The following is a 14,702-nucleotide window of genomic DNA, read 5'->3' as shown; positions in this document are numbered from 1 at the left end:
TTAAGAGAGAGAGTTTACCCAGAAGCTGCAATAATGTATGAAATCCTGTTAGAAGATCTGAACTAAGGATGTAAGCAATTGCCTTCTGCCTGGATCTTACACAATCGCACAGTGAGAAGCCCTCTGAGACCCTGCCGTAAAAAGCTGTAACAGAAGATAAGAGAAGGAAAAATGAGAAGGAATCTATTGCTTTTGGTTTGTTCTCTTTTATTAGTTTGACATACCTAGTTGGAAGATGTTGACTGTAGAGCTTGAGAAATAGCTATTTTTACACTTTGGGATATGATCCATTAGGAGACGGAGCTATCGATATGTATGCATTGTCATTTTTACTAGAATTGATACATTATTCTGCATTGATTGAAAAGACTATGCCCTTGTTGGTGGATTTGTTATCATTTCATGGATCTAGAAATGATCCCCTCATTGCAATGAGACTCAGTGATTTATATCCTACTGGTGGGGGGAAATAGTACCTCTCGAGATCAATTATTAACACAAAGAGCAAACTGCTATTCCTATGGAAGCGTGTAAATGGAATAACCTTTAGTTCCAGACATGCTTTAGTGTACTGTTGTAATGTGAAATATTAGGCCTATATTAAATGTAATTCCCACATAAACTTCCAATTTACATGAATACTTCAGCAGAATGAAAACAATCTGTAGAATGTACCCCCCCCCCCCCCCCCCCCCCCTTGGCAAACCTCTCAAAAGAACCATTCATTTCCTAGGCTGTGACCTAAATAAAGGTTTGCTTCTACAAGCTTTCTCAACAGATCCCATACTAAGTCATCATTACCTAACACAGCTACACTGGTAATGTGGGCAAATGACTGTTGGTGGATTTGTTATCATTTCATGGATCTAGAAATGATCCCCTCATTGCAATGAGACTCAGTGATTTATATCCTACTGGTGGGGGGAAATAGTACCTCTCGAGATCAATTATTAACACAAAGAGCAAACTGCTATTCCTATGGAAACTGCTATTCCTATCTGGCCATTTCAAGAAACAAACTAAATGTGTGCATTGCTAATTCTTTTCTGTCCAATTAGTTGATTAGTAGTGATTGTATGCAGAATAATTATTTGTCAAGTTCAAAATCCATTGTGGATTCGATTGACATGCTGCAACGCTAAACTATACCACCTTCACTGCTACTCTATTTAAAAATTTAACTGTAGCAGAAATGTATGTTGACGTCTTCAAATGAAAAGTACCGTATGAGAGAGAAAAAACAGACTCATATCCAGCTGAGTTGATATTCAGGGACTGGTGTGTAGGTTGGAAAGGTAAGGCACCACCAAGTATGACGGCTTTGATATTCAAAGCGTAGGCCTATAGTGTTGTCTTCGCACAAATAGGCCCATCTCCGCTGTGTATTGGAGGTTGAATTGGTTATGCCTGAGGCTAATTGCTAAAACGAATCATTACATGGAATTCATTATGAGTAGAGTTGCCATACCCAGGTGTTATTGAATTCATCTCTCAAATTGACCTGATTTAGAAAGATGGCTAACAATCATAACGCCGCAAGATAGAAATAGGACAGAGAAATATGTTCCTGCTTCATTCTCACATGTTCCTCTTTCTCATTTGACTACGAACACGTAACAGGTGAGATGAAAGCTACGGTTGGCTGATCTTCCCAGATGGTAACATTTGTCTCTGTTTTCATCTGAATCATCATTTCATTACTGAGGAATGTTTTTTGTTGAATTTGTTAGGAGTATGTGATATTAGTGTTGTCTATTCGTAAGCCTATGAGATGTAGAGGGTTTATAGGAGGGCTATGTTTTTCCAGCTGTGACAGGTTCTCTTCCAGCACAGTTCACTACTGACTCCATCTTTTTGGCTTCTTTCTGTAAATTGAGAGAGAAATCTCAGGCCTACAACTGAGACAGACTTGATCTGTATGATGATGCTGTCGCTGGTTACATACAACCTGTAGGTATGCAAGCCTTTCAAATACTCACAGAGAAATATGCAGCAACGTAAAGGGTTGGCACTGCTGAACACAAAGTCATTTTCTGCAAGAGAACAATTTCCATCTGTTGCCGTTCCCCCTTCAATAGGTCTGCTTGGATGAGATTGTTTGAAACTTGTCTTTTAAGAGCCTGGTATTAAAGTCAGGAGAAGGCAGCATGACATTGATGCATGAAATAGTTTATTTTCATTCTGAATGCAAGATTGATAAGGCTGCAACCGTACGCCTCAATACCAATTAAACAATGGAAGAAAAACATTTTTACCAGACGACAAGGCAAAGACAGAGAAACAGGTTGATCTGATGCACCTTCCTGCTTATTTCAGAATATCTGGAGTTATTGTCACAGGCCTCAGACTCCTATTTCCAACCCTGAAATAATCATTTCCTCCAAACTTTCCTAGGCACTGTTCCCGTTTTGTAATCTCTCAGCATCAAAATGATGACATGTATTTTGAAGTTTTAGGAATGTTGTTGTCACTTTGGACAAACATTATCATTCTATCTCTGTTGCTAAAATTGTCTGAATGTTGATGCACAATTGACCATTTCTGAACACACTCCTTTATGTTTCTATCTTTCACAGATTGATCCTAAGGTTGCCTTCCCCCGACGCGCTCAACCCAAGGTAAGAGCAAACCACCTCATTACTGTTAGTGCTGCTAACTGACCAGTCACACTCATTCTCTAAAGCGCTTGTCTTTATTCGCAACAGGACTCATTTCATTTAGGAAAAAGCACTCCAAAGGCACTTGTGCTATGAGCTTGGGAGCACTTCCAGCACAGTTCAATGTGTTTCTAGACTAATCATAGTATGATGACTATTTGTGAGTTTATAATTACTTAGAAGAAGAGATGATTATGCTTGTGTTACTGTTAAGGAGAAAAACATGGTCAGCAGTCTCCTTTGGAGACTTCCCCTATGCTGATCCCAATTTTACCAAAACCAAGCAATTATAATAGAGAGGTGATATTTGACATGGAGGTAACTCGTTAATGATGAGAGTATCATCTTTCATAATGGCTTAATCCTGGCTCGGTCACTGGTCGTTTGCATGTGCTACACACACACTGTTTGTGGAGGTAGTGTTGGTAATCATGGTGTAGCTGCAGTGTTGAGAAGTCTTTTCTTTATCCCCTCTGACAGGCTTTGGGGTAGAGGGGTGATCCTATAGGCCAATGTGGTGCTCCTCACATCAGACCTTTTACACCTGAAATGGGTGGAGATCGATAAGGGATTGTTCTCCTTCCCACCAGCTCACAGGGAGGTGTTGTTACTGAGCGGTTCTGGTTTCAAATGGGGAATTGGCAGTGAAAGCTTTCAAAGCCAGAGCACATGGTGTCTTAAGGGTATGGGCATATGGTTGAGAAACTACCAGCACTCCTTTCTTTCACTCCCTCATTTGCCTGTTTGTCGCTTTAACCTTTTCTCTTCCTCGGCTTGTCCCTGAACGTCTAAAACACATCAAAAACAACCAACCAATATGTTTTGCCTTCAGATTTGGGGATTTCAGTTTAAAGGAAAGCAATCTCCTCCCTGGAAGGCATAGGTGTTGTGCTTATTATTTTATACATTTCACGACAGTGTGCTCTGTTTAGCTGGGACCAACATGTAAGAGAACAGAATCACTCAGAAATACATGATTTATTTCAGAACCTTATAAACATCCAGTGTCATTCTCCTGCTCTTGTTATATCAATGGAAGAAAACAACGACACCTCAACAGAATTGGTAGAGTAGTACAGAAGAACCTGCAGTTGAGATGTTTTAGTCAGGCTGTAGGGCAAGCTCATTAGAGGAGAAAGAGGTTTTTATTTGTAGTATTAAGAGACTGTGGATTTCAAAGGATCTCAAAGCAATAGGATTAAGGCAGATAGATTAGCATGGCATGGCTTTCTCCTTCATGTTCAATTGATTTAAGGCCTTTATAAGCAGTCTGGGTCTGAGGTTGCCATTTAGAAAACACTCTGTTTTTGAATATGTCATTGTTTCTTCCTCCTCCTCTTCAGCCTTGCTGCTTGTTGCTGTGGTTTAAGAGGCCTGTCCCCCAGTGAGAGATGGGGTTCATTGGGGCAGCTGCTAGGGCAGGCTGCAGGTGTCTCCATGACGCTGGTTTGGGGAACAACAATGTTAAGAGATCTATTGACTTTGGTTTCCTCATGGGCTCACACCTCACTCTTCCCTCCATCTATCATGCACTGTAGCATACCGTGTTAACAGTACTGTGTTACTGTGTCTTAGGGATTGTACATTTTGTAGAGAAGGTCTTACATAGCCTACTTTAACATGCGTCTACCCAGGTACTTCCGACATTGGTCTTAGTGCTGCCATCATAATTCAGCCAGTTTCCTATATCCACGTTTCCAGTACCATTCAGTGTATGAATCTAGTGGATCCAATTATGTTAGAATCGTCCTACCTGGCCTCATAGGGATCTGCTCTTGTCTTGTGCCTATAGATCTGCCGGACTGTGTAGCCCCTATATTAATTTAGCAGCGGCGGGTCTAAATCGTTGACGCCACTCCAAAAAATATGTTCATAAAAAAAATCTATGCTTTTTGGGAGGGTAAAACGTTTTCAGTGTAAACTTAAATGACTAAAACCAGGTATAAAGTATATAGAAAAGATAAATGAGCTATGTATTCATAAGATCCTTGTTGAGAACTAACAACGACCAAAATAAAAACTAAATTAGAAATTAGAAGTTGAATAACAAAGTGTGAGGGATGGGCCTGGAGAAATGTAACCTCTCTCAAATGTATAGACAGAGCTATGCATGGAAGGACTGACCATCCATGATATCAAAATTATAGTTTTAACCATGTTATGAGGCCAAACACGGTTTGTTTACATTTGCATTGTTTACAAACATTGGTGTAAAACAAACTTATATTTTGGGTTCTGATGTGGTACAACAGTTGAACCAAGCTTATGAGGCATTTTATAAGTTATGTTCTTCAAGAATCAACGGATACAGATAATTAATTTATAAGTCCAAAAATGGACGTAGCAACTGCTGATTGCCTCTTTAAAACAGACATTTTTCTCTCAGCCCCATGATAAAATGTGTCGAATTGCAGGAAATTGCTTTAACCCCCCCCATTGAAAACTTGGATCTGTACAGTGTGATGTCTGTGTGAGGTGAATGGAGGAGTACAGGTGCTGTTTCTCTCTTCTCCTCCTTTGTGAAGCTGTTGTCTTTGTGTTTTTACAGGAACAGGAAAACTGTGGGCTGATGTCTGCCTGCTGTGTTTAGAAACCAAAGTGATAGTTGCTGCCCACATCAGTAGAGATTGGTTTCTCAGCTGCTCGTTTCGTTACCGATACCGTCGTTGCCACTGTTGTTGTTGTTTTCGCACGTAGGAATCACAGACAATCATAGCGCGTCCCAACATGATTTTAATTGCCGGTGGGACTGCGGCCACTTTGCTGGGAGATGAGCTCTGATGACTTGTTATGGAAATGAAAGGAAGGAGCTGGGCCACTCAGAGAAGGCGAGCAGCGCAGCTTAAATAACCCCTTCCTGTCCGCCCGGCTATCTCACCAGGGGCTGTTTGCCTCATTAGGCTTCACTAGCAGCCACTAGTCGCCACATCAATGGCAGTCATTGGGCTGCACTGATGAGATGAGCCTCTCTGTAGTGTACACAAATAGATATGTTCTGGATGTATTGAACAGTGGGAGCTAGACTCTGAATGAACTAAAAAGGAGTAATACTGTTTACTTGGCTTGACAATCACAAAGTTTTCAGAGTTTTATTTGGTGCTGCATTACAGTATATGTAGATTTTAATAAGGGAGACGGAGTAACCTTCAAATGTTGTCTGCAGCTAGCTAAGCGTACCGTAGTAGGCCTGAGTGGAAATAGATCTGGGTTATCAGTCATAAATACCATCAAAGCAGTGTCCCAGATTTCCCTGTGTGTGTCAGCTGTGTGCTCTGCCTGCCTCTCTCTCTCCCTACTGCTGAGGGACTGCTGCTGCTGGTAGTGTAGAGGGTAGGGGAAGGTATGGCTGGAGTTAATAATCTCTGGAAGGGCTAGAATAGATTCACTCTAACACCCCGTTCTCCCTCTTCCTCGTCTGGTACTGGTCCCACACCTCTTTCGCTTTCTTTCTTTTCTTGTTGTGTGCTTCATTTTTTGAGCTGGAGAAAAGCTCCCAGGTGTCCCATAGTGCTGGAGCTGGGGACAAATGTGTTGCTGAGGGAGAAAACTCCTCGCCAAGTTTTTAATGAAGTACAAAGGTGACGCTGTGTGAAGTACAAACAGAACCCACCACTCCCCCCCCACTCCCCTAACATATAGACATGTTGTGTTCATCTATCCTCGGGGGGACCTCAACTGTATTTCAGTTCAAAATCCTATTTTCCCTCACCCTTACAATAACCCTTACCATAACCCTAACCTTAACCCGTAACCCGTAACCCAAACCCTAAACCTAACTCCAAACCCCTTCCCTAACCCTAAACCTAACCACTAACCCCTTCCCTAACCCTAAACCTAACTCCTAACCCTAAACCTAACCCTAAACCTAACCCCTAACCCTAAACCTAACCCCTAAGCTTACAATAACCTTCGTCCTCATGGGGAAATATCCCCACGAGGGAGAATTTTCCTTGTTTACTATCCTTGTGGGGACACTGGGGGATTTTAGGTCCCCATAAGGATAGAAGAATCCCCCCCCCCCCCCAAACACACACCATAGGGAATGCTTTCCAAAGAAGAAAGACCCAGGAGTGCAGTTCTCTACTGCAATGTCCATTTAAGAAACCTGCTCAAGGGCTGTTCTCCTACATGCTCTACATGCTTACTTACAGTGCCTTCAGAAAGTATTCACACCCCTTGACTTTTTCCACATTTTGTTGTGTTTCAAATTGGGATTAATATATATCTATTTTTTTACGATCTACACAGAATACTCGGTAAAGTGGAAGAAAAATGGTAACATTTAAGATGAATGAAAAATAAAAGGCTAATATATCTTGATTAAATAAGTAATCATCCCCCTGAGTCAATACATGTTAGAATCATGGCAGTGATTCCAGCTGTAAGTCTTTCTGGGTAAGTCTCTAATAGCTTGGCACACATGGATTGTACAATATTTGTCCATTATTATTTTTTAAACTCTTCAAACTCTGTCAAGTTGGTTTTTGATCATTGCTAGACAGACATTTCCAGGTCTTGCCATAGATTTTCAAGCAGATTTAAGTCAAAACTGTAACTCGCCACTCTGGAACATTCAATGTTGTCTTGGTAAGCAACTCCAGTGTATATTTGGCCTTGTGTTTTACATTATTGTCCTGCTGAAAGGTGAATTTCTCTCCCAGTGTCTGTTAGAAAGTAGACTGAACCATGTTTTCCTCTAGGATTTTGCCTTTGCTTAGCGCTATTATTTTTATCCTAAAACAACTCCCTAGTCCTGCCGATGACAAGCATACCCATAACACGATGCAGACATCACCATGCTTGAAAATATGAAGAGTGGCAATCAGTGATGTGTTGTGCTCGATTTGCCCCAAACATAATGTATAAAAACAATAAACAGTTTTACTTTTAGTGCCTTATTGCAAACAGGATGCATGTTTTGGAGTATTTTTTTTCTGAACAGACTTCCTTCTTTTCACTGTCATTTAGGTTAGTATTGTGGAGTAACTACAATGTTGTTGATCCATCCTCAGTTTTCTCCTATCACAGCCATTAAACCCAGTGACTGTTTTAAAGTCAACATTGACCTCATGATGAAATCCCTGAGTGGTTTCCTTCCTCTCCGACAACTGAGTTAGGAAGGACACCTGTATCTTTGTAATGACTGGGTGTATTGATACACCATCCAAAGTGTAATTATGTCACGCCCTGATCAGTTTCACCTGTCCTTGTGCTTGTCTCCATCCCCTCCAGGTGTCGCCCATCTTCCCCTTTATCCCCTGGATACCTGTGTTCTCTGTTTGTCTGTTGCCAGTTCATCTTGTTTGTCAAGTCAACCAGCGTTTTGTTTCTCAGCTCCTGCTTTTCTCCTGTCTCTCTTTTCTCGTCCTCCTGGTTTTGACCATTGCCTGTCCTTACTCTGAGCCCGCCTGCCTGACCACACTGCCTGCCCCTGAGCCTGCCTGCCGTCCAGTGCCTTTGCCCCTACTCTAGATTACTGACCCCTGCCTGCCTTGACCTGTCGTTTGCCTGCCCTTGTTGTTGTAATAAACATTGTTACTTCAACATAGTCTGCACTTGGGTCTTACCTGAAACGTGACAAATGAATAACTTCACCATGCGCAAAGGGATATTTAGTGTCTGTTTTTTTTATTTGTACCCATCTAACAATATGTGCCCTTCTTTGCGAGGCATTGGAAAACCTCCTTGGTCTTTGTGGTTGAAAATTCACTACTCAACTTTTTCAGGCTTGCCATGATAAAGAGGTTGAATACTTATTGACTCAAGACATTTCAGCTTTTCATATTTTATTAATTTATAAACATGTATAAAAACTAAATTCCACTTTGACATTGTGGGGTATTGTGTGTAGATCAGTGGCACAAAATGTCAATTTAAATTCAGGCTGTAACAACAAAATGAGGAAAAAGTCAAGGGGTGTGAATACTTTCTAAAGGTGCTGTACTTTTCTCTTTCTCACTCTCTGTCTCTCACCCCTCCTTCCATCTCCTCCGCTTTGTTCACTCTTGACAGCCTCTCAGAACCTGGTGAATTCGCTGTTACGCCTCACTCAGTTATGTTGTTTGTCTTTAGCTGATTATTTTAGTATCATCATCTACATCATCTCAGAATGATTTTCATTTCAACTGACACAGCTGACTGCTGGGAATATGAAACCATGGCTGCCAGCTACACTAAATGTCCATATGAGTTTATTAAAAGAACTAGATTCCCTGTTCAAACTCAGTCGTGCACCACTGCCAGAGTTTGAAAGAACATTGAAGGACAAAAGTATTTTATATATAACATAATACTTTTTATAAACTGGGTGGTTCGAGCCCTGAATGCTGATTGGCTGAAAGCTGTGGTATATCAGACCGTATACTGTACCATGGGTATGACAAAACATGTATTTTTACTGCTCTAATTACGTTGGTAACCAGTTTATAATAGCAATAAGGCACCTCGGGGGTTTGTGGTATATGGCCAATATACCACGACTAAGGGCTGTTGCGTCTTGCGTAAGAACAGACCTTAGCCGTGGTATATTGGCCATACACCACACCCCCTCGGGCCTTATTGCTTAAATATAGAACAGAATACTTAATATAGCACATATCTCTATGTACAGTATATGTCTATCTTACGTGTTTTCACATTGGATGATAGTAGGTCATCTTTCCATTTCTCTGAGACTGGAGACAAGCATTCAGACAGGAACACAACCTCACTATTTCTAATGGAAAACATACCCTATGTGTGTTTCTGTTTTCCCTCAAAATGAATGCACTTCTGAAATGGGTTTTTACAACTGACAGGAAGTGCATTGACTTTTCACTGAAAACAAGAAACAATCCGATAGCTGGCAAAGTTAACTTGGATCAGGGTGAGGGAAAAGTCGATCAATCAGTGTTCCGTTGATGGGATTTCTTTATCGTCACCTCCCTCTCACCTCCTGGCGAAAAAGGTTTGTAGCCGACACAAACAAACCGTCCAGATGGAGGGAGACACAGAGAGATGTTTTCTCCCAGTGGTAATGGATGTGGTAGAATGTCAGGAGGTGTGTTTAAATCCCTGACCCTACTCTGTTCCAGCTTTGAACGGCCTCAATAAACTGGTCCAGACAAGAATGAGGCCAAAGCCCAGGCATATGAATGACTGTTTGTTGAATGGTCAGACAGAAAGACAGTCAGAAGAGACTCAGTCTGTCAAAGCACTTCTTAGTAATTGATACTGTTTTCTCTACACATTGTCATTATACAATGTATCATGTCTGTGTGTGTCTGTCTGTCTGGGTGTGTGTGTGTCTGTGTGTGTGGGTGGGTGTGTGAGTGAGCATACATTGTTAGTCTTAATAAACAATATGCTTGTCTTTGTCTTTAGTCTATGTGTGCCATACAGTAATATGCATGTTCTCGCTTTGTCATGCCTGTGACTGTGCTGCTGGCTCCTGAGTGCTGGCCCCTCTCCCCTCCTCTCCTCTCCCTGGTCTCTTTGCTGTGGGTCGAGAGTAATTAGGTTTGGTGGGGGGTTCAGGGCCGTGTTCTGTACTTATCAATGGCAGCAGGCAGGCATTGGACAGCAGGGAGGGGAGGGATGGAGGGAAGGAGGGCAGGGAGGACAGAGGGCTGCTGGATCCTGGCCCTGCTAAACCTGATGCTGACTGACAGTAATGAGGAGACCCAGGCCAGCCAGCCAGGAGGGAGGACTACGTCCCCTCAACCTAACTCAACCCCCTCATCACGACTAACACAGCTCCTATCAGATCACGCACACATTGAAGGAGCAGCCCCACCCCACCGCGACCTTTCCCCCGTCTCCATTCACCTGCCTAGGAAAATATTCAACTCTGACCGAATGGTAGATTTGTGCTTTTAGTTCATCTACACTTAAGATTTCAGATTATGGCAAATGTACATGTTATGACACCACTGACACATAGTTATAACCTTGTTGTTCTGCAGTGTGTAATTTTTGCCCTCACGTTGCCACTGAGTTACGCAGAGCAGGCCCCTGCGCCACAGTCTCCTACAGCATTGTGGGAGATGGAGTGGGGGGTAAATTAGTTCCAGTGTCGGAGACAGACAGGAGGAGCCAGATGGAATCTGGGAGCTGAGACAGTGTTCTGTTCTGCAGTGAGGAGAGTAGCCTACCGGGACAGGGTCAGGCCAGAGCTCACCCAGTCTTTCTCTGGTCAGAGAGCACCACATTCCTGGAGGCCTGAACCTGCTGTGGCCTCTCCCTGTCCTGGCACGGAGCCTCTGGCCTGGGGCACGGGACGGTCAGGGGAGGGTATGAGGGGCCATGCACTCTCTGCTTCTGACACACAGCAATAAACAATCTCACAGACGCAACAAACAAGTAGATATTTGTCATCCCCTGTCTTGGGCTCGACTTTTGTTATGATCGTTTTTGAGAGGGGGTGGGTGGGTATTTGTCACACCTGATGACTAGGCACAGCTGTGCCGCCAGTAATTATCAATTTTCTGCTACACTTGTCTCAAGAAGTGATTTAAGTCCTTCGTAGAGAGAAATCTCTACCGCTCCAATCCTACCCAGACACACAACACTGCTCCCCACGACCATTTCAAATAAATGCAGCATTAAAGTTGTGAAGTAAAGGCTAGGCCTGTATTTCTAATCCAGAATGCATTATAGAAGGTTTGAATAATCTTTAAAAAGGCCTATGGTCTGCCTAGCATGGTTCCTCTGCAGTGACCTTCATGTCTGACCTTGACTCTTATCTCTTTCCATTTGTATTCCAAGTGGTTTCCCCTCATGTAAATAAGAAATACCACACCATAGGACTTCAGCTAAACAATGTTTTGGGCGTAGTGTTAGTCAGAGATAAATGTACAGGACCTAGGATGGCTTTTCCTCTGGTTTCTGGCTGATCTAATGCTGAGTGCCTGCCAAACCTATTAGAGCTCCTTTGGAAGAGTGGACAATTATCTCCGTTTGCCCATGGGTTCACTCTCCAAGCTTCTGTAGGCTGTAGCTGTGGCTGTAGCTGTGGCTGTAGCTGTGGCTGTGGGCTGTAGATATGACTGTAGCTGTGACTGTAGCTGTGGCTGTAGATATGATTGTAGCTGTAGCTGTAGCTGTAGCTGTGGTTGTAGCTGTAGCTATGGCTGTAGATATGTCTGTGGCTGTAGATATGACTGTGGCTGTAGATATGACTGTAGCTGTGGCTGTAGCTGTGGCTGTAGATATGACTGTAGCTGTGGCTGTAGCTGTGTCTGTAGATATGACTGTAGCTGTGGCTGTAGCTGTGGCTGTAGATATGACTATAGCTGTGGCTGTAGATATGACTGTAGCTGTGGCTGTAGATATGACTGTAGTTGTGGCTGTAGCTGTGTCTGTAGATATGACTGTAGCTGTGGCTGTAGCTGTGGCTGTAGATATGACTGTATCTGTGGCTGTAGATATGACTGTGGCTGTAGATATGACTGTAGCTGTGGCTGTAGCTGTGGCTGTAGCTGTAGCTGTGGCTGTGGCTGTAGATATGACTGTAGCTGTGGCTGTAGCTGTGGCTGTAGATATGACTGTATCTGTGGCTGTAGCTGTGGCTGTAGATATGACTGTAGCTGTGGCTGTAGCTGTGGCTGTGGCTGTAGATATGACTGTAGCTGTGGCTGTGGCTGTAGCTGTGGCTGTAGATATGACTGTATCTGTGGCTGTAGCTGTGGCTGTAGATATGACTGTAGCTGTGGCTGTAACTGTGGCTGTGGCTGTGGCTGTAGATATGACTGTAGCTGTGGCTGTATCTGTGGCTGTAGCTGAGGTTGTAGCTGTAGCTATGGCTGTAGATATGACTGTAGCTGTGGCTGTAGATATGGCTGTAGCTGTAGCTGTGGCTGTAGATATGACTGTAGCTGTGGCTGTAGATATGGCTGTAGCTGTAGCTGTGGCTGTAGATATGACTGTAGCTGTGACTGTGGCTGTGACTGTAGATATGGCTGTAGCTGTAGCTGTGGCTGTGGCTGTAGATATGACTGTAGCTGTGGCTGTAGCTGTGGCAGTAGATATGACTGTATCTGTGGCTGTAGCTGTGGCTGTAGATATGACTGTAGCTGTGGCTGTAGCTGTGGCTGTGGCTGTAGATATGACTGTAGCTGTGGCTGTAGCTGTGGCTGTAGATATGACTGTATCTGTGGCTGTAGATATGACTGTAGCTGTGGCTGTAGATATGACTGTAGCTGTGGCTGTAGCTGTGGCTGTAGATATGACTGTATCTGTGGCTGTAGATATGACTGTAGCTGTGGCTGTAGATATGACTGTAGCTGTGGCTGTAGCTGTGGCAGTAGATATGACTGTATCTGTGGCTGTAGCTGTGGCTGTAGATATGACTGTAGCTGTGGCTGTAGCTGTGGCTGTGGCTGTAGATATGACTGTAGCTGTGGCTGTAGCTGTGGCTGTAGATATGACTGTATCTGTGGCTGTAGATATGACTGTAGCTGTGGCTGTAGATATGACTGTAGCTGTGGCTGTAGCTGTGGCTGTAGATATGACTGTATCTGTGGCTGTAGATATGACTGTAGCTGTGGCTGTAGATATGACTGTAGCTGTGGCTGTAGCTGTGGCAGTAGATATGACTGTATCTGTGGCTGTAGCTGTGGCTGTAGATATGACTGTAGCTGTGGCTGTAGCTGTGGCTGTGGCTGTAGATATGACTGTAGCTGTGGCTGTAGCTGTGGCTGTAGATATGACTGTATCTGTGGCTGTAGATATGACTGTAGCTGTGGCTGTAGATATGACTGTAGCTGTGGCTGTAGATATGACTGTAGCTGTGGCTGTAGATATGACTGTAGCTGTGGCTGTAGATATGACTGTAGCTGTGGCTGTAGATATGACTGTAGCTGTGGCTGTAGCTGTGGCTGTACAGGCCACTAGGACTGCAGTGCTGTATTGCAGGATCCAAGTTGTCATGGCTCTAAGAGCTCACTCTTCCCTCTATACAGAAGCAACTCATTCTCATCCTTGTAACCAATATCTGTCAATACAATGGGCAGAATTTTGTGTCAATTAAATTGGGTAGATTGATACATTATTTCATTGGATGACAGTTTGAATTTAATATGTAGTTGTATGATTTGACTTTTTATTCTTTGATAAATCCTCCATATGGAACTATTTCTCTACCTGTAAATTACACTTTGAATAACCTCGAAGTTGTGTGTCTCAATAGAGTATGAAGTCAGTATGAATGTTCATCCCCTCCACATATAAATATGAGTACAGTCGAGTTGTGATGGTTTATGGTGGCACCGTGGCACTGTCATTTTTAGCCAAAGCAATCTGAAGCTTTTGGAACATTAAAAGAGCAGTGCAGTCAAAAATGTGATTTCCCTGTGTTTTATATATATTTCCACTCTATGAGGTTGGAATAATACTGTGAAATTGTGAAAATGATGATAATGCCCTTTTAGTGTAAGAGCTGTTTTGAAAAGGTATAGTAAGGTACTTGTGATCCAGAAATGATTTGATATCGAGGTAAAAATGGCTGCATTGGACCTTTAAGGTATGCCTATTGCTGTAATATTTAACAGAGCTGTCTGCTGACACAACATGGAAGAGCTCTCTCTCTCTCTCTCTCTCTCTCTCTCTCTGTGCTTGCTGAAACAGCTGAGCTGCCATTGAGTCCCTGGCTGAACCCCAGTGATGCCGCTCAGAGGAACACAACCGCTGGAGGGGGAACGCGTAACTCTTTTAGAGCATTTGCATCGCATGTAAATCCATCATCCCAACAGCAGGCAATTCCCAAGAGGGTCCAAACTGGCCAAACTAAACAAATGAATGGGATCAAGTAAACTCAGTGGTTGACATTATGGCCACTGCTACCAGAGGGCCATGGGTGCAGCGTGGAGGATGGAGGGGAGGAGGGGGATGTGGGATAGGAGGGGTGAGAGGGAAGCTCATGCCCTCCAGTGTTGTGATCTTCAGAGATACTGTAGGTTGACTTGTCCATGAACTAGTCCTGACCTGTTATGTCCTTGCCCTCGTAGCGGATTACCTTGTTCTGCAGCCTCAGTGGCCTGTATGTGTGTGTGTGTGCGCATCTCCTCT

General features: G+C 43.3%; 1 protein-coding gene across 14 annotated transcripts in view; it reads left to right on the top strand.

Moving 5' to 3' along the window:
• Positions 1-14,702, top strand: part of msi2h (RNA-binding protein Musashi homolog 2) — a 360,285-nt gene that overhangs the window by 5,858 nt on the left and 339,725 nt on the right. For all 14 annotated transcript variants that reach the window (XM_014137427.3, XM_014137419.3, XM_014137431.3 and 11 more), the window contains 1 exon segment: positions 2,577-2,618. In XM_014137427.3, the coding sequence (XP_013992902.1) occupies positions 2,577-2,618 (42 nt within the window).

This window comes from Salmo salar, chromosome 13, assembly GCF_965601325.2.
Source record: "Salmo salar chromosome 13, fSalSal1, whole genome shotgun sequence".
Taxonomy (NCBI): Eukaryota; Metazoa; Chordata; class Actinopteri; order Salmoniformes; family Salmonidae; genus Salmo; species Salmo salar.
This window is presented reverse-complemented; position numbering and strand designations above follow the sequence as displayed.